The following is a 20334-nucleotide window of genomic DNA, read 5'->3' as shown; positions in this document are numbered from 1 at the left end:
TCTATTATCTGCAAACTTAGACAATAAGTTCGATATACCTTTATAAATATCTGATGTTTGAGTGGGTCCAGCTGAATACAGTGAAGTATGGAAGAACAGAAGAGATTTAAAGTAGTCATTCAAAGGGAAATATGGATCTCAAGAAAAAGCACGGCCATCAGATTTTTGACAAAAAAAGGGAGGGACCAAAGGTTAGTTATTCATGACCGCATTAAATCTGTATATGGTGAAGCAGCCTCATTTAAGTAACATAAAAAAAAAAAAAAATTGGCCTAAGCTATTAAAGTGAGGTCGAGAATGCATTGCCCCTCTGCTTGGTACGACCAACGGAAGTGACAACTCCAGAAATGTGCCAAATATTGAAGACATGGTTATGTAGAATAGACATATTAAAGTGTGGATTATTACCATCCTCTGTGAACACTAGGCCATGCCAAACGTCAGTTCTCACTGTGTGCCAAGAACGCTTACGCCTATTTATAAACAGTGTTAGGCTCGCATTTGTGAGGGAAATTTACACATGCATAATGCATATCCACAAATGCTTACTTTCAAGAAATGTAACTGGTATTGAAACGTGAATTACTGGAATCGGGAAACAAAAAACAGAAATCCATACAATGAGAACACCATGGGTCATCACCGCCTAAAAAATCAGTTCAGGACTCAAGCGGGAAGATCATGGAAACCATTTTTGGGACAGGGACGTCATTTTTTTGATGGCTTACGTGCCACATAAGAAAGTAATTATTGCAGATGCTTATGCTACGGTTGTCGAAAACTTAAGAGGAGCCATAAAGGAACAACACCTGAAATCTGTTATTAGCACAAGATAGCAGTTACGGATTCCAAGAGTTATACCACACGGAATACAGTCCAGACCCCCCCCCCACCGCTACCAATTACTGTACTTCCTCTTCAAAAATCTCAAGAAACACCAACGTAGGCATCGATTTTCAAATGCTGACGATTTCAACGAAGTTGTAAATTACATTTTCGACACCAGAACAGGCTTCTTTTTTAGATGTTTCTCTTTGCCTTCAAAATGGAGGCATGTATTGAACTCATATCCAGAAAAAAAAGAGGCATTATATCCAGAAAAAAAAGAGGCTATGTTGTTACTTTATTACCGAGGCAAATAACTTTTTACAAATACAGTTAATAAAGTTGTTTATCAATGGATACTTTTTTCTTTTAATAATTTATAACATAATTGCATATTTATAGATATATACTTACTGAAAACGTTTGTCTTTCAGGATTTGGAGGTGGTCTGATTATTCCGCTTCTGTTTTTAATCGTCAACCAGTATTTTGTGATTAATCGTTCCACTGCTAATGGAATTTCTGTTGCTGGTGCTAGTTTGGGTTCTTTCATTTTTCCCTATTTGATGGAGCACATGACTGAAACATATGGCCTTAGAGGAAGTTTTCTACTCTTGGGAGGAATATCTACACACTCAATTGCCGCTAGCGTCTTACTCAAATCTCCACACTGGAACAGTGGTGACAAAGAAGGGAAGCCGGCTAACAATGAAGAATTAATGGTGCAGTCGGAAGAGAAATTAATTAAACGAGAAAATTCAATTGGTGAAGACAAATGCGTGACTTCAGAACCATATGAGAAACAAAGTCTAATGAAATCTGGCGAGGAACAGGCTCCACTGAATTCCTTAGATATCAACGGAGCACTAAGTTACGATAAGAAATGCAGTGACCGGATTAGCAACCGAAGTATAAAGTCATTACACTCTGATATTCAGTCATTATCTCTGGAAAAGGCATTTGGTAGATTTTGTGCCTTCATGCGTAAAGTTGCGTATCCAGTATTTGGCCGTCCAATTTGCTATTTATTGTACGTTACTCAATGCAGCTTCTTCACATGCTATTATACATATTTAACTGTGATAGTAGACTTTGCTGTTGATTGCGGAATTGAGGAAAGTAAATCAGCTTTTGTTATCTCAGCCTTCTCTGCAACTGACCTTGTTGGTCGTTTGTGTTCTGGATGGATTACAGACCGTCAGTACATCACGAGAAAACATTTAGTCATTATAGGTCTTTTAATGATGGGTGCTGTTTTATTTATCACGCCACATGCCACTTCTTACATAGGATTTTTTGTTATGACTCTCATTATGGGATTACTTATAGGAACCACAGTGTCTCCCATTCATATCATAACTTCCGAATACCTTGGACTAGAGAATCTTAGCATGTCCATTGGAATAGCCTACTTTATTTATGGTTTAATCACATTCTTTCGCCCAGCATTTATTGGTAAGTATACATTTAATCTTTATCTCTCATTAAAGGATTTGAAATCGTATTAGGTTTTCTTTTTAATCTCGAAAAAGTATTTTAGGATTGATTTATTTTTGTATTTTTAACGTAAGTGTTAAATAGAATATTATTCTCAGAGCGGTACTTATTCATTGATAAATGACTCGACTTCATGCCGCACATTCACCTTAGATTTAAAACGATAGGTTTAGCCAATAATTTTTATTGTGGTGGGGGCGGTTGACAAAGTTAAAATCGTTAAAAAAAAGCAGCAGTTTTTTTCATATTATTTCTCAATAACATGAAGCACAATTGTATAGAGTTTTCGCTACTAGGACGTTCCTCATTGTAGCTAATACTGGTCCAGTTGGACAAAAAAAAAAAAAAAACCAGTTTCCGGAAGAAAAAAACCTTGCTATTTACGCCTGAGACCGACTAACCAGCCACGGAGTGAAAAAAACCCATTAAAGTTCCTCGCGTCATCAGATGGGATTCGAACTCAGGCCTTTCCCACGCGGTGTGGGGAGGATGGTGATGATACCACTGTGCTACCCGCGCAGACAGGTCATAAAAGGAAAATACACGGAGTGATCGATAGGTGGAACAAAATGGAACGGGAAAAGGAGGAGTGGGACGCCTAAAATCAATTGAAAATACATTACACCGACGGAAGACAGAGGGTAACGTGAACATTCACCCCAAGCCAGGCAGACCACCATTAATGACCATAAAATCATGTCAACACTTCAAATATTCAGTAACAGAAAATCGTAAAGGCATCCTTGATGCGTTGACTTTAGAGACAGTTAACAAAAAACCTTCTATGCTGTTTGGCAAATTTTAATGGAAATATTTCGCCATTCAGCATACAAGAAATCTTTTTAGTGAATTAGGTCTCCACGGTCGATTTTGCGCTCTGTGTCAAGGATCATCCTTCTGACATAAAGCGCGTGTAATGTGCCTGGTTATTCGTCTTCAAATTCCATTAGTTCAAGAAGTGAAGCATTATCTGGAATTTCAAGGAAGGCTGTCCACAAAAATTAGTAGTCTAATTCCACAACATAAAAAGCATTCTTACATCATAACAACACTTCCATCAAATGAATTTCATAATACGTTCCGTATTGGAAGTGTTTTCCTAGTTGTTTTCAAACTCAGATCGTTCCACCCGTAATTTCTTACGTATACCCATTTTATGGATTATGTGCGTAAATTGTGCGTGTTTTCCCTGGTCGATTTGCCTGTTTTGTTGGACAAAAAAAAAAAACCAAAGTTTCTGGGGGAAAAAATCATTGCTGTCTACGCCTGAGACCGACGAACATCAAGTTAAAACAGCAAATGGCGTGATTCATCTCTCCTGAGAACGCGCTCCCACTGCTCTACTCTAGTTTCTGCATGCACTGTACAACCTTAACCTCCGCCCACGGAAACCATCCCGATATGCAATGCCCCACTTACGATAATTACACTGACAGCCTTCTGCATGCTCCTGGAGCTCTTGATTGGTTTTTGCAGCTATAGTAGCGATATTGTTTGGCAGCATGTTTGACTGTTCCGAGGCTACTTTCCCTCAAAATACACGTCGACTGTTTCATAATTCAACTTTTCATCTCCTTTCGCCTTCTGTATGATGTTCCCTATAGTGATTCTTGCGAATTTGATAGATCTTAAAATCCGCATCTGTGAAGAAAAAGATTTTTTTTTTTTTTTTAGGTACAAGATGGTTGTGTATTGGATCACTCACACAAAAAAATAATTATATATATAAAATGTCTTACTCTCTTTATACATAAAGGGAGTAAGACAGGGATGCTTACTTTCGCCTGGATTGTTCAATGCTTCTGCCGAAGTGATAATAAGGAGGCACTTGGGAATAAGAAGTGGGGGATTAAAATAAGTGAAAAGTACGTACAGGTTATTAAGTTTTCAGACGATCAGGCCATACTAGCAGGTTGCCCTGCTACGCTGCAAAAAATGATCAGAAGGCTAAATAAGAAATCGCTCAAGTGTGGAATGAAGATAAACGTGATAAAAACAAAGACAATAATGATTGGTAAAAGGTCAATTCCGTTCCGATTCCAGATCGATGGAGTAAGAAATAGAACAAGTAGACCACTTTATGTATCTTGGGCAGTTATTTTCACAGAACATATGATATCAAACTGAGATTCAATCCCGAATTGCAATGGCAAAAAAATCTTTCAAGAATAAACTGTCGTTGATTACACAGAAGAAGATGTCACAGGAAATTAGAAAGAAGATAATAAAGACATATATCTGGTCAGTGGCACTGTATGCAGCAGAAGCATAGATTATAGAGAGAGTCTACATATAGATTCTACAAAGAGAGACAAAAGAGACTTCAGGCCTTCGAAATGTGGTGTAAAAAATTAAATGGACTGAAAAAGTGTCAAATGTGGAAGTATTAAGACGTGTCCGAGAGCAAAGGAAAATTCTAAGTAGAATAAGGTCAACTAGAATCAAATGGGTGAGCCACTTGATTCGACATGGAAGTTTGCTTCTGGATGCCGTGGAGGGAAAACGCCCTAGGAGAAGGACCAAAAAATACCCTCATCGGGACGCTGCTGGATGAAGCAGGACTTCGAAATTTTGAGGAACTAAAACAAACAGCACAGGAGAGACAAAGGTGGAGACAGCTCATCAGAGGAACTGACCAGTCATAAGACTGAATTACTGATGATGATGATGATCAATAAAATGTTATTTGCAAGGCATACTTATGGTAAATATAATATACAAACATCAACAAGGAATTTAAATGTTAAAAAGAATCATTGAGAATATTCTGTAAACGAGAAGAACGTTTAGTGAAAGTTGTACAATTGTTTTAACAAAATACTAAGGAACAATTACATTATACGCTACTAAGTACACTGAGTGTTTTCAAATTATGTATACATTTGAAAGGAATTCCAGAAATATCTTTTAAAGATCAACCTACTTTTGAATTTTCCCATAAAGACTATATTGTCAAAAAGTATTATGTTAATTTTTTTTATTATGTTATATACAATTATTTCTTTGTTAACAGATATTAAACTCAACTGAGATTTCTGAGGTTTTCTTGTAAATACATGTTCAGACTTAAGAACTCCTTGTACATATCTCAAGTTTATTATTTCCTAGTAATACACGAGTTCTCTATTATATCATTTTATATGCATCCTTCTAGCCAGGAGGTTGTACAAAGGTCGGAATCAAGATTAATAAATAGATAATGATTATATTATTATTATTTGTATTGTATTATTATTATTATTATAACTTTTTCTCCTTATGGGATTTTTTACATCCCGTGACGCGTACTGGTACCCAGTGCAGGAAATGGTTGGTTGTATCCGATTTCTATTATTATTACTACTTTTGGTCGAGGAACTCTCTGACTATCCTACAGGTGTTCAGCATCGCGGCTTTCTGGAGTTCCATGTAAATGTTCTCTGCGAGGCCTTTTGCTGCTAGCTGCTTAAGGAGGCTCTTGGCACCATGCCATTGATTGGGATGGTCATCACTTGTTTCATATGCCACATTTCTTTGACTTTCTGTCTTAGGTCTGTGTACTCTCTGATTTTTTTTTTCTTAGATTTTCTGGTTGCTAGTGTTGGGCATTGCTATGTCGATCAGGTGGGTAGCCTTTCCCTTTTTGTCAGTGGGGATTGGTCCGGTCTGTTGTTGGTAATAGGGGTTTTAGCAGCATCAGCAACTAAGGCAATATTCCTCCGTATATACTGTCTGTAAAATGCGTGTTCTGTGGTCGATTTTCTGTTTGCTGAAAGAAAAACCCGAGTTTCCGGTAGAAAAAAACCACGCTACCCTCGCCTGAATTGGTCCTGTCTGTTCTACGGGATCATCTAACCCGTTATTATGGTGCGGTACCTGTATAGTTGAGAGTAGGAGTATCTAGTACCGCCTGGAGTTCGCACTTGTAATACGGTACACTTTCTTTGATCCACCTGTATTTTTGCGCAGTCTGCCCGGGTGCACAGTGGAATCGTCACCGTCCTCCCTACATCGGGTGGAAAAGGCCCGGGTTCGAATCCCGTCGATGACGCGAGGAACTTTAGTGGGCCTTTTTCACTCCGTGGCTGAGTTCGTCGGTCTCAGGCGTAGATAGCAAGGCCTCCCCCCCCCCAAGAAACTGGGGTTTTTTCGTCCAGCAAACAGGAAAATCGACCCGAGAACACATGCAATTTACAGACAAAATAAATATGGGTAGATGTAAACATTTACAGGGAACCCTAATATCATAATTTGATTTTTTGTATTTTTGCGCTAGCTTCTGTTGTATTATCCTGGCGACCTGGTCATTTCTTTGAGTGTACCCCATCTAGATGATTGTGCTGAATGCCGCGGTGATGTGCTAGATTGTTTCTGGGGCCAGGTAGCATCGCCGACCTGAGGCATCTATTACTCCGGGATCCTTGGCGATGTATTTCCTATAGTTCCTTGTGTCTGCGCTTATAGCACAGTCGTATCGTCACAGTTCTCCCCACACCGGGTTTTTTCACCCTTCGGGTTCGTCGATGACGCGAGAAACGTTTATGGGCTTTTTTTTTCAGTCCGTGGCTAAGTTAGTCGGTCTCAGGCGTAGATAGCAAGGTTCTCCCCCCCCCCAAAAAAAACTGGGGGTTTTCGTCTAGCAAAACAGCCAAATCGACCAGACACGCAATTTACAGACATGGTACACATGGGTATATGAATTAACTTTCCAAGTGAACTTAATGTAATAGTTTGGTGTTTTGTAGTTCCTGTCTTGGATGACGAGCATGAATCCTTCGGTCTCGAGGAATCGGGGAAGAGCCTCCTGCTCGTGAGCCATGCGTTGGAAGCCATCTGATCCATGTAAGGATCATTGTCGTGTCTAGCATGGAGTGCTTTCTTCTCCCAACGTTTTGTCTGTGTGAGTGAGATTGAGTGGTGCGTGCCATTAGTCTGTCTTCCTTATGGCTTGGTAGATTGGCGCTGTGTTTTCCTGGAAGTAATGCGTTAGATCCTTAATCGCCTTCTTCAGTTGTTCAGTGAGATCTGTCGAACCCCTCCCTACTTCTTTCTGAGCTGTGGCAAATCTCTCGATGGGCGGCTCTTGGTCATCTCTTGGCAGCTCTTGGTCATCATTAACCTGATCAATTTTATAATCTCCTCCAACTCAGTGTTGGTCCAATCTATGATCTCATCCCGAAGGAATATGTTAGTACTGGGCTGCATAGGTGTTTATAGCCCTGACTATGTTCTCGCCATTCAAGCTTTGTTTTTAGCAGGTTCCTCACTCTCGGATGGTATTTCTCAGTCAGGTAGACCCTGATCTTATGTTCTAACTGTTGAGCCTGCATAATCCCCAGATATTTGCAAGTCTCTCCCTCTGTCATGGCTTCAATCTCTTCACCGGTCTTCAGCTGGTAGTTTTGGCCGACTGGATTTCCTTGAAATCATGTTTGTCTAGGTAAATAATATAGCTAACTTCACTGCTCCATAGGTTTTCCCAGAATTCCTCTAGTGCTTTCTGGTCTGGGGAGGTCAGTTGCCCAGTGTTCCTGTAGATATCCAGTTGCCTGTTTTCCTCTGGGCGCTCTCCCTTTATTGGCGAACTCCTTTGATGAGTGCCACGAGATTCTGCTTGAGAGTGTTAAGTTATTCTTTGATTATAGGTCTCGTGTTTGCTGTGGATCACCGGTGGCGCCTGACTCAAAACACTATGTGGATGTTGTCTTTCTTGAGTGTAATCTGCACTTTTCTGATCAGCTTCTTACTTCTGTTACTCTGTTGGTACTAGCTCAGTTGGCCTATCTTCACTGTTAGCTCTTCTATCTTCTGCTGTAGCCTTCTTTCCCAGGTTCCATGTCTTTGCGTTTTATTTTTTGGTCTCTGGTTTCTCTTCCGTTCATCCTGGTGACTGCTACAGAGGCACAGTAAATGGCCGTGCGGATGACAGCTAGTGTTATTGCGTTGTTGTTGTTGAAGTAATCCGGTATTATTCACCTATTGAGGTGGTCCGTGACTTGCCATGGGTCTCTATGGGTTTGTTAGTGAAGCCGATGACTACTTCAGAGTTAGACACCTTTGTTTTAAATAAATAGCAGGTTAGCCTTTTTGGTGATCATATTTGTTTTAAATTAGTGCGATATCTAGTTTCCTAGATATCGCACTAATTTCGTGCGAGTTTCCTACTTTTAGTGCGTTTCTCTAGGAGATTCTCTTCTATCTATTGCTGTGAGTACTAAGACTATTGCAATATTCTCTCGTTTCAAATATGCTGAGGGAAAAAAAATAAAGAAACAGCAAGTGGGCAAAATATTTCAAGTGATTTTATCAATACACAGATACATTAACATTTTAATCAACAATGTTCGACTATGGTGAATCACCGAAAGTGTCCTCTCTAACTGTATCTCTAATGCGATCTTTATTCACCTGCCCGTTTCACCTACATAAGAAGCAGCGTTGAGAGTACGAGTAGGGTAATGTATAGGATTCAATGTCCGGAATGTGAGGCACTTTACATAGGCAAAACGGACAGACATTGCATAGTTTTGATAGTTTTGCCTATATAATGCTTCTTGTACCGTTGAGTGAGCTGTGTCTTCTTAGTTAATTAACTTACTAGTTTTAGTTTTAAGAATCAAATAAATAGCAATTAGATGGGATGCTATTAGCCAGTTCACAGATTGAATTAATAGTATTCAGAACTAATAAAGCGCAGTGGTCTCGTCGGCAATAAGCATGCCCTATATATGTGTTAACTTTAATATTGAACGTTGACATTTAGATGAAGTTTAATTCTTGTTTTAATTTCAGGTCATTTCCGGGATACTATAGGTTCCTATGACAACCTCTATCGAGTTCTGGGATCAATCAGCACCCTTTCTGCCTTATGTTGGCTACTAGAACCGCTTCTTGACATTATTAAAAAAATGCGGACCCCTATAGCCCAGGTGTAACTTGACAAAATTCACAAACAACTCAGCCGAAGCTAATCAAAAGCATGAAGAGATTCATCATGAATTGTTATAAGAACTTGGATCACAATATTGCGTTAAGATGCATACTTAATAGAATCCGCCTCCAATGAATATGTTTGAATTTTAACTTTTTTTTAAAGTCACTTCAGACACAGATTACCGAAAAAACTGATGAGTTCAGTTCATCTTGTTTAAAATTGGCATTACATCACGATATAATTAGACGATAAATCAATTAAAGTTGGTTTCTGTTATATTGCTTGATCAAGGGACTGGAAAGGGTCTCTTGATCATGTGCTATACTTTTGCCAGTCCTTTAGTCATCAAAAGACTGGTAAAGGTATTGAAACGCTGTGCCCTTAAAATTATATAAAATAAACAAGATCACTTCAAGGGGAATCCTAAGGTAACTCGCACGCCACTGTCCTTGCCAACTAGCTTTCAAAAATTAATATGCATAAAAATTCTGCTTTATAAGTACTAGTTAATTTTACATGAAAATGGAAAATGCAGGACGGAGTGCTGCCATTTTCATTGTGAAATTTTATTTTACACTTTTCATATGACTTATTTTGATTTTGTGCCAAAGTACCCTAGGACTTGAAGCATCAATGTGATTTCGTAAATTGGTGTATTCCAGAGTAAGTCTTCCTGTTTTGGATATTCCCTCTCCCATGTTTCCAGGGAGAAGGAAACATGGGAGAGGGAATATTCGAATACCCTCTCACGAATCTGACTAACTCATCACAGTGTGAAAAATGCCCACATCTGCCATATGGACGAAACTGGAAACCAGGTCTTTTCGAAATGATATGAATGTGCAATCACTGTAGCCACTGTGTGCGAGGGAAGTACAATAAATAAATAAATATCAGTTTATTTGCTAAGATAATCCCAATTAAAACAAACGTAGTATAACAATATAAAAAACGCCCAGTGATTACAAACATAAAAGAGTCTATATACATAAGATAACATTCAGAAAGAATACCATTACAGTGTGGGCTTATTGATAGACTAGCAATTTTATTTTTTAAGATAACAACTGGGAAATTTTAGATAAGAATAATTTTTTAGGTGAGGATTTTGTTACTAAAAGTTTTTTTTTTTTTCTAAGAGAAGCAGATTAATATCGATATTTAGCTGTTTGATTAATTGGAGTGAGGGATAGGGAAGAATTGTCAGTGCTTTTCAGACGATTTTTTAATAGGAATGAAGGATGGTGTCATTCTACTATTTCTAGGGATATGCCATGCTACTTTTATTCGAACCGAGGGTGAATTTTTTGCGAACGGCGAAAAAGGATTTTAACTGAATATTCCCGTCAAGAGAAGAGCAGCCAAGGTTGGAGTAGATATGAGATCTGGAAATATACTGAAAACCTGATTTCAAGTTGGGCAATTTCAGAAGTTGGTATTCAACAGAAGAAAGAATTTTTTTTGTTGGATAGCGAGGATTTCAGAACCATAAGTCATTGAAGAAAAGAAGCTAGAGGCATGACGGAGAAGAATCTTAGGGTTCTGATATGAACCACATTTTATTTCAGCATCCACATTCGTTTTATGGAGGAGACCCTAAGTTCAGATAGGAGAGTATGGAAGAGAAGTTTATTTTCAAAATAAATCCCAACGAAGACTGTTAGAAAAAGTTGTGAATTAGCTATTGAAAAGAAAAGAAACAAGTGTTTTTGATTTTTAAAAGAAATATGGGCAGATTTCTGAGCAGTAAATTTAGTGAATTTGCTTAAATGACTCAGATAAAGTGTGTGTGTGTGTGTGAGAGAGTCCATATTTTCAGATCAACTTCATTGGGGACAAAGAATTCGAAGAAGAGCTAGTGGAGGTAACAAAGGAGGGAGGGAGGGAAAGAAGTGCAGACAAGATCCCCTCTGAGGTATGCCAGTGGAGATAGATTTCGTTAACAATCTTTATAGAAAAAAATTAGAGTACAGTTAAGTAGTGAGGCTCTTAGAAAGAAGGGAATGTTGCCTATGATATTAGGCAATGTTCCCTTTGATTCAACTGACTCTATCAATGTTAACAGAATCAAATGCAGACTGTATCTAGCTGGACTTGATGTTCAAACGCATTGGTAATGATAAAAGATGTGGATAATAGATTAGTAACCATGGATGTGCCTTTATTTCCACAACGTACATTGGAAAATGAATTTGGAAGAATCTGAAGTTTAAGCAGAGGAAGTAGAGCTTTCTGCATCAGTTTTAGAATCGAAGAGGTAGCACAAAGACCCGAAGTCTTTAGGCAAGGATGAGGAGAAGTTAAATTTCGGTACTGGAAAGATATTGCACATGGAGCAAAAGAGCAGGAGGGGTGGTGGGGGGAGAATCGAAGTTTTAAACAATGGTTAAAGATGGAGATCGTGGGATGCAAAATATATATAATAACAATTTTTAAGATATATTTAGGTGTCTTACAATAACCAGTAGAGTTATAAACGTAAATTGATATTATGTGGCGCCGTGGCTTAGCTGGTTAAAGCGCCTGTCTAGTAAACAGGAGATCGTGAGTTCGAATCTCACCGGTGCCTGTTATGATTTTTTTCCTTTTTTTTTTTAGCCTAGACAACTGCTTGTCGTAAAAGATAATATTGTATGAAGCCTCTGCACCATTCCGAGAAAAAAATTTATTTTAATGAAGTTTTTCGCAATCTCAGGATCAAATGAAAAGGATGAAATTGTGGAGACAAGGAAATTGATTTTCAGCAAGATTTGGATAAATTGGGAAACTATTAGAGGAGTCAACCCTTGTGATGATTCCAACCAGATACAAAATAACTATTTTTGGAACAAATGAGCATTATAGTTCAATACTTAGCAGAATTTCATGTTATACTTTCATGGTAGCGAAACAAGTCTTACGTCATTGAGATGTCTATCAGTATGACGCCGTGGCCTGTTCGATTGGTTATGTACTATGGTAATATATAATTAACGATGTTGAGTGGTTCTTCTAAATAACGGCCTGATAAGTCGAGTCTTTGTTGGTTCACCGGTTCGCTTGTTTTAACGCGGGTTCAGTTTTTCATTAACAGCTGTTTTTCTGCCCACTGATTTTTTTTTTTCGCTCTACCTGATGGGGAAAAAATCCCACCTAATTCTACTTTTTCAATAAATATTCCAGCTTTGTGAATAAAGCAAATTGTGAATTATACAGTGTAGTGGTGAATTAGTGTTATATTTAATCATGATAAGTGTTGTTTCTCCCGAAGATCAGTGTTCACTTAAAGACTAGATTAGGAACAATAATATACTATAATAATTGGACACTGAAATAAAAAAGTACTTTTTAATTTTTAAGTCGCTTAAATGTTTGTTGTTTTGAGATAGGTGAACATATTTACAAAGTAAAATTTGAAAAGACGACCTTCCTTGTTTTTCCCCGCAGTTGTTTGGGTGGGTGTTTTTGGGTTGATGGTGCTTCGACTGCTTTGGCCATAGGTCATTTCAAAACACGCACACACGCATGAACACACACATGCACACACATTGAAGGAGACACGCCTGTCAGCGAGTATGGGTGTTCAAGGGCTGTATCTTCCTTGGTAGCACAGTGGTATCGTCACAGTCCTCCTGATACCGAGTGGAAAAGGCCCGAGTTCGAATCCCGTCGGCGATGCGAGGAACTTTAATGGGCTTTTTACACTCCATGGCTGAGTTAGTTGGTCTCAGGCATAGATAGCGTTCCCCCCCCAGGCAAATCGACCAGAGAACACACGCAATTTACAGGCATATGGATATATATCTAAGAAATTACGGGTGGCTTTAATATAATAATTTGAATTTGTTCAAGGGCTGATTTGCATGTTGCGTATCCTCGCAGTAGCAAATGGTTATAATCATTGTCTCCTGAAACGGGTGGAAAAAGCTTGAATTGGAATCCCAGAAATTTTTTATGAGCTTTATTCATAACGCCGCTGAGTTAGTCGGTCTCAGGCGAAGGTTGCATGCTTTTTCTTCCCGGAAACTGCGGTTTATCGTGAAGCAAACTGAAGAATACACACACAATTAGAGACACAATGTGCTGACGCCTCATAGCCTTAGTTTCTTTGGCACTTAACATACGCCTGATCTCAACGATCGCCAGTATGGATTACGCCAGTATCGATCCACTAGCGATATTCTGGCTTATTATAATTATTATCATTAGCTATATGGTGCAAGGCAGCCTGAGGCTTATGCTGCACCAGCAAAAAAAATTTCCCGAGTTACCAGAGAGAGAGAGAAGTAGAAGGGAATCACCAAGAAGAGAATGATGATTCCAGCTCAGGTCCCTGGGTGTACCAAGCCCATACTCACCAGATGTGAGTCCCTAGGGTTATGTTACCTCTCTATGGACAAATTAAATGGAAAGGTTTGTGAGACTCAAGCAGTTGCTTTGAGATTTCAAAGGCTTTTGATTGTGTTTGGCCTAAAGGCCGTCTATATAAGTTTCATCTTATGGTTTGCCACTGTTTCTGTAATTTGATATCCGGTTTTCTCTGTGACTGCTAGATGCGGGTAATGGTAAATGGCTCTTTGCCTTCTAACTTCTCCACTAATGCTAGTGTTCTCCAAGGTTGAGTGTTTCCTCCAACTCTTTTCCTCTTGTATATTAATAACGTCCTTCTATTGACCGGAAATCCTATCCATAGTTTTTCTGATGACAGTATATTGCATTCCACCTTCCAGTTTGAGAAACCTTGCCCTGCACAAACAGCTTCAACTTCTCGAATGTCCACTACCAATTCCCTAAAGGCTGATATCCAGGTAATTCTCCAATGGGGCAAAGATAACTTAGTTCATTTCAATCCTTTTAAATCTCAGTCCTGTCTTATATCTCGCGAAAAGGATTCTTCTGCCCCATGCTTATCTTCGATGACACTCTGATTTATAGGCAAGATCATATATCTCTATTGGGGATTACCGCGACTTCTAATCTCTCTTGACATAAGCACATTACAAATTTTGCCTTCTCTACAACTATAAAACTGGCTTTTCTCTTTCAGTGAAATTTTTTCTGAAATTTACAATCTTCGGAAGTTCAAGTCTAATATCAACAAGTTTTTTCTTTCATCTTCTCAACCTTCAGCCCATATACAGCGCTAAGTCGTGTAGGTTCTAATACCTCTCGTGTTTGGGGTTTCATAAAAAAAATGTTATATCTCTATGAAAAACCCTGAATAACTCACATGGAAAACCCAACACACTTCTGCTTAGATCGGCTCATTACAAACTCAGTTGAAAAGGCTTTCAAGAATTCTTCATATCTCCGACGGGATTTGAATTCAAACATTTCCAGACAAGCGATGAATCCATTATACACCGATGAGTCAAAGCATTATGACCACCTACCTAATATGATGTTGGTCCTCCACATGCAGCCAAAACAGTTCGTACCCGGCGAGGCATGGACGCTGCCAAGATTTCTAAACGTGTCTTGTGGTATCTGGTCCCAACACGTAACCAGCAGATCCTTTAACTCCTGTAAGGTTCGCGGTTGAGACGCCTCAAATCCGAGTTGCTGTTCCAACTCAAACCACAGATGCTGGATGTGATTGATGTCTGGGGAATTTGGAGGATAGGGCAATACCTGGAAGTCTTCCTCGTGTTTCGCGAACCAGTCTCGAACAATCCGGCTGTGTAGCATGGCGCATTATCCTGCTGAAAGACGGCACCGGCAAAGGGGAAGACCGTTGCCATGAAAGGATGTACCTGGTCAGAAATGATGTTTAGGTAGACGTCGGAGTGCCCTGCACATGGATGACTGGACCCAGGATATCCCATCAGAACATCGCCCAAAGCATGACACCGCCGCCACCGGCTTGTTTTCGTCCCACAATGCAATCACTTCCCCAGGTAAACGACGCACACCTACCCGGCCGTCCACATGGTGCAACAGGAAACGTGATTCATCGGACCAGACGACCTTCTTCCAATTACTCAAGGTCCGGTTTCGATGCTCGCGTGCCCATTGTAGGCGCTGTCGCCGATGAATCGTGGTTAGTATGGGCAATCAGAGCGGCCTGCGGCTACTCAGCCCCATTTTCAGCAGGGCTCGATATACTATGTGTTGTGACACATTACTCCTGTCACCAGCATTCCAATTACCGGCTAGTTGCGCTACAGTCTCCCTTCTGTTGCCACGTACCATCCGGAAGAACCTTCGCTTACCTCGAGCATCGATGAGCCGTGGTCGTCCAACACCTCGCCGGCGGTTCGTGGGTTTCCCTCCTCAGACCACTTTCGGTAGGTACTAACCATGGCTGACCATCAGTATCTCACCAGCCGTGCCATTTCGGATATGCTCTGACCCAGTCGTCTGGCCATTACAATTTGGCCTTTGTCAAACTCTCTTCCTTTCCCATCTGAAGAACAAGAGTAACACTGATTAACGGAGCTCAGTATCAGGTGTTTTTTATACCGCGTCCCGACCCGCGCACGCGTCGTAGTTCAGCTGCAGTTGCTTCAATTTACATAACGACTCGCTGGTCATAATGTTTTGGCTCATCGGTCTATTTTCATGGAGGATCGCTGCAATACTGTTTCATCTTAATTCTCTTTCAGGAAACCGATTTGAAAATTTTTGCACTTGTACACGCTCTCGTGGGTAGCACAGTTGGTAGAATCGCTGTACTCCCCACATTGGGTGGAAAAGTCTTGATTTCGAGTCCCGGCGATGACTTGAGGAAATTTTTATGGGCCTTTTTCACAACGTGGCTGAGTTAGTCGATCTTGTGCGAGGGTAGCAAGGTTTTTTCTCCAGATAACTCGGGTTTTAGTCCAGCAAACAGAAAATCGACCACAGAACTTTACAGACAGTATACACGGAGCAAATGCTCCTAAAACCATACTACTACTACTACAACTTAAAATTTTCACTGCCAATGCTGAAAGTAGCATTAGCAGTTTAGCATTAGCATTAGTGGAGGCATTTGATGCAAGAAAGCAAGCTTATGCAGCATCAGCCAAAAAAAAAAAAAAAAAAAAAAAAAACCCACTTCCACTTCACCCCTCTGTTCGTTCAAAATACCTGCCCAGCTGAGCCTTAAACTTATTTAGGCTATCAACCTCCACTACAAGGGATGGAAGTCTATTCCACTAACCAACCACCCGCTGGCTAAAGGCAAATTTCCGCACGTCTATCCTACATCTGTCTTTCCTCAATTTGAATTTATGCCCTCTCAGGTGATTATTCTGAACAAGAGGAAGAATCCCATCAGCATTGAGCATGCTCAAACCATTCAAGGCTTTATACACCTCTATCAGATCACCTCGCTGGTGCCTAGTCTCCAGACACTGTAATTTGCAAAACTTAAGCCTTTCTTAAGAGCACCCCTTTGTTCCATTCACTAATCTTGTTGCCCTTCTCTGTACTCATTCCAGCAGCTCTACATCCTTCTTGAAATGAGGCCTCCAGACCTGTATACAGTACTCAAGGTGTGGCCTGACCATTGCCTTATACAAGGGAATAATCACCTCCTTATCCCTGCTGGATAAATTCCTGTATATCATTGACAATACTCCATGAGCTACTCTTGCAGCCCGTCTGCACTGCTCAGAGAACTTCATATCTGCCTGCACAACCACCCCCAAGTCCCTTTCATTCTCTACCACTGTCAGTGTAGTACCACAGAGTTGATACGTTGCTCTGGGGTTGCTGCTTCCCATGTGTAGTACTTTACATTTGTCAATGTTAAACTTCATTTGCTACCTCTCAGCCCATCTGCTCAACCTTTCCAGATCCTGTTGCAGCAGCATAGTGTCAGTAGTGTCCTTGACAACCATGCCAACCTTTGTATCGTCTGCAAACTTGGACATTAAGCTTGATATACCATCATCCATATCATTTATAAATACAGAAAACAATAATGGACCCAACACTGAGCCCTGAGGGACTCCACTAATAACATTAGTCCATGATGAGCAGTGTCCATTGATTACCACTCTCTGTCTTCTCCCCCTCAACCACCCCTTTATCCATAGCAGCAATTTGCCTCCAATGTCACACTGCTCCAATTTGTGTAGCAGTCTTCCATGTGCAACAGTATCAAAAGCCTTTCTAAGATCCAAGTATATAATATCAAAGCTGTTCCCTGCATCCAGTTCTTTTGTGACTGCATCATAGTATCCAATCAAATTGGTCAGGCAAGACTTCCCCTTGACAAAACCATGCTGTGTCCGAGCTATAACTGAAGTCTTGTCTAAATGATCCTGCAGTGCTTCTTTAACCAGTGCCTCCATTAATTTTCCTGGAACAAAGTATCCAAAATATAACAATTATTTTCACAATCTGGAACCACTGTTTTATTCTTTAGTCAACAGTGAATTATTAAACGTTTAATTGAAGGCGTGCAGCCAGTTTCTGGATGCATATCTTCTGGACCAGGTATTATCAATTTCTCTTGCTATCGGTCAGTCATCGATCAAAAGGTAGTCAGTATCGCTCGTGGGCTACTTTTATTTGACCCTTGTCCTTCTCAGAGAAATGTGCTATTACACAATTTTGCAGAATATATAATGATTAATTATGGACAGCTTACTGCTGGATTAGTTGTTAACCGCTGAGTGCAGGGAAGTAATTTAGCAACTTCATTTTTATATTATACGTAGTCTCTATCTAAAAAGTATATTGTGAATAATTTCAGGCCACTTTAAAAAAGAAATGGACAGAGATTCTTCTTTTTTTTTTTTTAAAGAAGGATACGTGTAAGAAAGCCCTAAAGTGTAGCAGAGTGCATGTCAGCACCATTCTCTCCACACTGGGTGGAAAAAGCCTGGATTTGAATCCCGTCAATGACGCGAGGGATTTTTATGGGCCTAGTTTACAAAGTGGCTCAGTTAATAGGTCTCGGGCGAGGGTAGCATTCTTTTTTTTCCCCCGGAAACTCAGGTTTTTGTCCAGAAAACAGAGAAATCGATCACAGAACACGATTTGCAGACATAATACGTATAATTTTATACGTATTATGGTCTAAGTCGCCGCTGATGCGTGTAAAAGGCTGCAACAACAATCATGACGAAGCTCTCGAATTCAAGGAAGCGAAGAATTTTGCGTGTTGTAGAGGGGAAAACTGCTGTGTTATGTATGTATGTTCAATAACAGATGGAATAATTATTTTTATATTCGTATCTAATTAAAGCCATTTGCTAAGTGTCATCATTGTTTCATAATCATAATAAAATTTCATCATTGAGAAAGATGAGTTCGTTGTAATTTTTATGTTGACCAGAAGGTAAAAACTTTAAATAACTTTTTATACTTTGTTTAATATATAACTTTTATATATCTTACAATTTGAAAGAATTGTAAGCTTCAATAAACTACGTTGCATCGAAGTGCAAATGACGTAGGCTTCTTCAATTTCAAGATGCGCCTTCATAGAATAAAACAGTTCATTCAATATTCAATAAACTGTTTTATTGAATATTTTGTAGATCTTAGATTTTACTATTATATTTTTAAAATAAAAATACAAAATATAAAAATTATAAAATATAAATATTTTATATTTTTACTGTTTATTAAATATTTCATAAAACACTTTTACTGTTGTATTGAATATCTCTACATATAGTGTGCGCAGTTCTGGTTCTAGCCATCAGTAAGAATAGGGGAATTTTACAAATCAGCAATAATAACCTTGTTGTAGGTCATATCCTCAAAGAACTTTTCAGAGTTGAAATCTAAGTCGCTGCAGATATCGACTGTGTCTGCAGGAAAATAAATAGGCTGAACAGCAGATCACAAAGCTTACATCGTAGTTGAGAATGATGTGAGCTATTGGGAACACAACTCGTATGCTGTTGTTGAACCACTAGGACGCTTTAGGCGAGTTTACTCAATGCGTGTGTAATGGGACAAGGGTAGACATGTTTGTCGATGCTAGGGCGAGACGTTTTTGGTTGCAGCGAAAGATGGATTTAAGGATGGCGAAACTGTTGTTAGAAATCCTAGTTAGCCACCTCAGGATTGAATATTCCAATGCTAGGAACTGCGAAAGGCTTTTTAAAGGAACGCAGTATGTACTTGATAAAGCAAATGGCAAATACTTGATAGCGGAAATTTCTGCGTAGAAATGAGTGAGATGAATGCAAGTAAGATTATCTTCCCAGCATAGAATCCAAGCCTTTGTCAGTGTCATCTTTTACTGTTACTTTTGCTTTTAGGGTTACCAGACATAGGAAAAGCTGGATATGTCTGTATTTTTATTTTTCCATTCTTCGTCCGCTTGTAATTTTAAAATTTGGTGATATGACGAACTTTTTTTTAATTTCAGTATAATATGCTGATACTGTATTGATGATGCGCCTACTTATCGAGCAAAGGAAGCAAGCGTGGGACAGTTACAAAAATCACGTGATTCCAATTTATATAAGCATTATAGTATTATTAGTATCAGCAGCGGCATATGATGCAAGGAAGCAAGTTTATACAGTATTAAAAAAAAACAACAACAGTACATTACTTGTCAATTCGTCATTAAATTTATTCAAACTACCCACTCCCACAACGCCAGATGGAAGTTTGTTTCAACAATCAATTACTCTCTGACTGAAAGCAAATTTTTGCAAATATATCCTGTAACCACACTTTTTTTCAATTTAAATACAATTTGTATATATCCCCTTAATGTGCTATCTCAGAAAGAGTAAGGATGCTATCAGCATTTAATTTAAAGCATTTAAAGCCTTAAATGGATTGAGTTAACGAAACTGTCTAAACAATTGACTAAAATTATCTAACTGAGTTTACTAAATTGTAAAATAAATTAAAAAGGACAGTTTTCCGGCAGAAGACTGCCTTTCTGTAGAATCCTCACGGATAACACAAGGCCTATAATCACCGTCCTTGCCATACTGGGTGGAAAAGGCATGGGTTCGAGTCCCGTCAATGATGTGAAGAACTTTTATGGACTTTTTTCGTGACTGAGTTAGTCAGTCTCAGGTGAGAATAGCAAGATTTATTCTCCACGAAGCTCTGTTTTTTCGGCAATCAAAACAGGACGGATGAGGTTGTCCTCAGTAACCCTAACACAACTTTTTTTTTCTCCCCTCTGTACATATTCCACTCATCATATTC

At 39.3% G+C, this 20334-nt stretch overlaps 1 protein-coding gene and 1 non-coding gene across 2 annotated transcripts in view; both read left to right on the top strand.

The window, feature by feature from the left end:
- The window catches only part of LOC150091579 (uncharacterized), a 123055-nt gene that overhangs the window by 22145 nt on the left and 80576 nt on the right, over positions 1-20334 (top strand). Inside the window, exons 4-5 of the mRNA XM_090369023.1 lie at positions 1260-2279; positions 9093-9231. Coding sequence (XP_090225149.1) covers positions 1260-2279; positions 9093-9231 — 1159 coding nt within the window. The remainder of the gene's footprint in view (positions 1-1259; positions 2280-9092; positions 9232-20334) is intronic.
- TRNAT-AGU (transfer RNA threonine (anticodon AGU)) lies at positions 11730-11803 on the top strand. The gene has a single exon. It is a non-coding gene; the product is annotated as a tRNA-Thr (tRNA).

This window comes from Mastigoproctus giganteus, chromosome 1 (assembly GCF_048544385.1).
Source record: "Mastigoproctus giganteus isolate SK-2022 chromosome 1, ASM4854438v1, whole genome shotgun sequence".
NCBI classification, from domain to species: domain Eukaryota; kingdom Metazoa; phylum Arthropoda; class Arachnida; order Uropygi; family Thelyphonidae; genus Mastigoproctus; species Mastigoproctus giganteus.
This window is presented reverse-complemented; position numbering and strand designations above follow the sequence as displayed.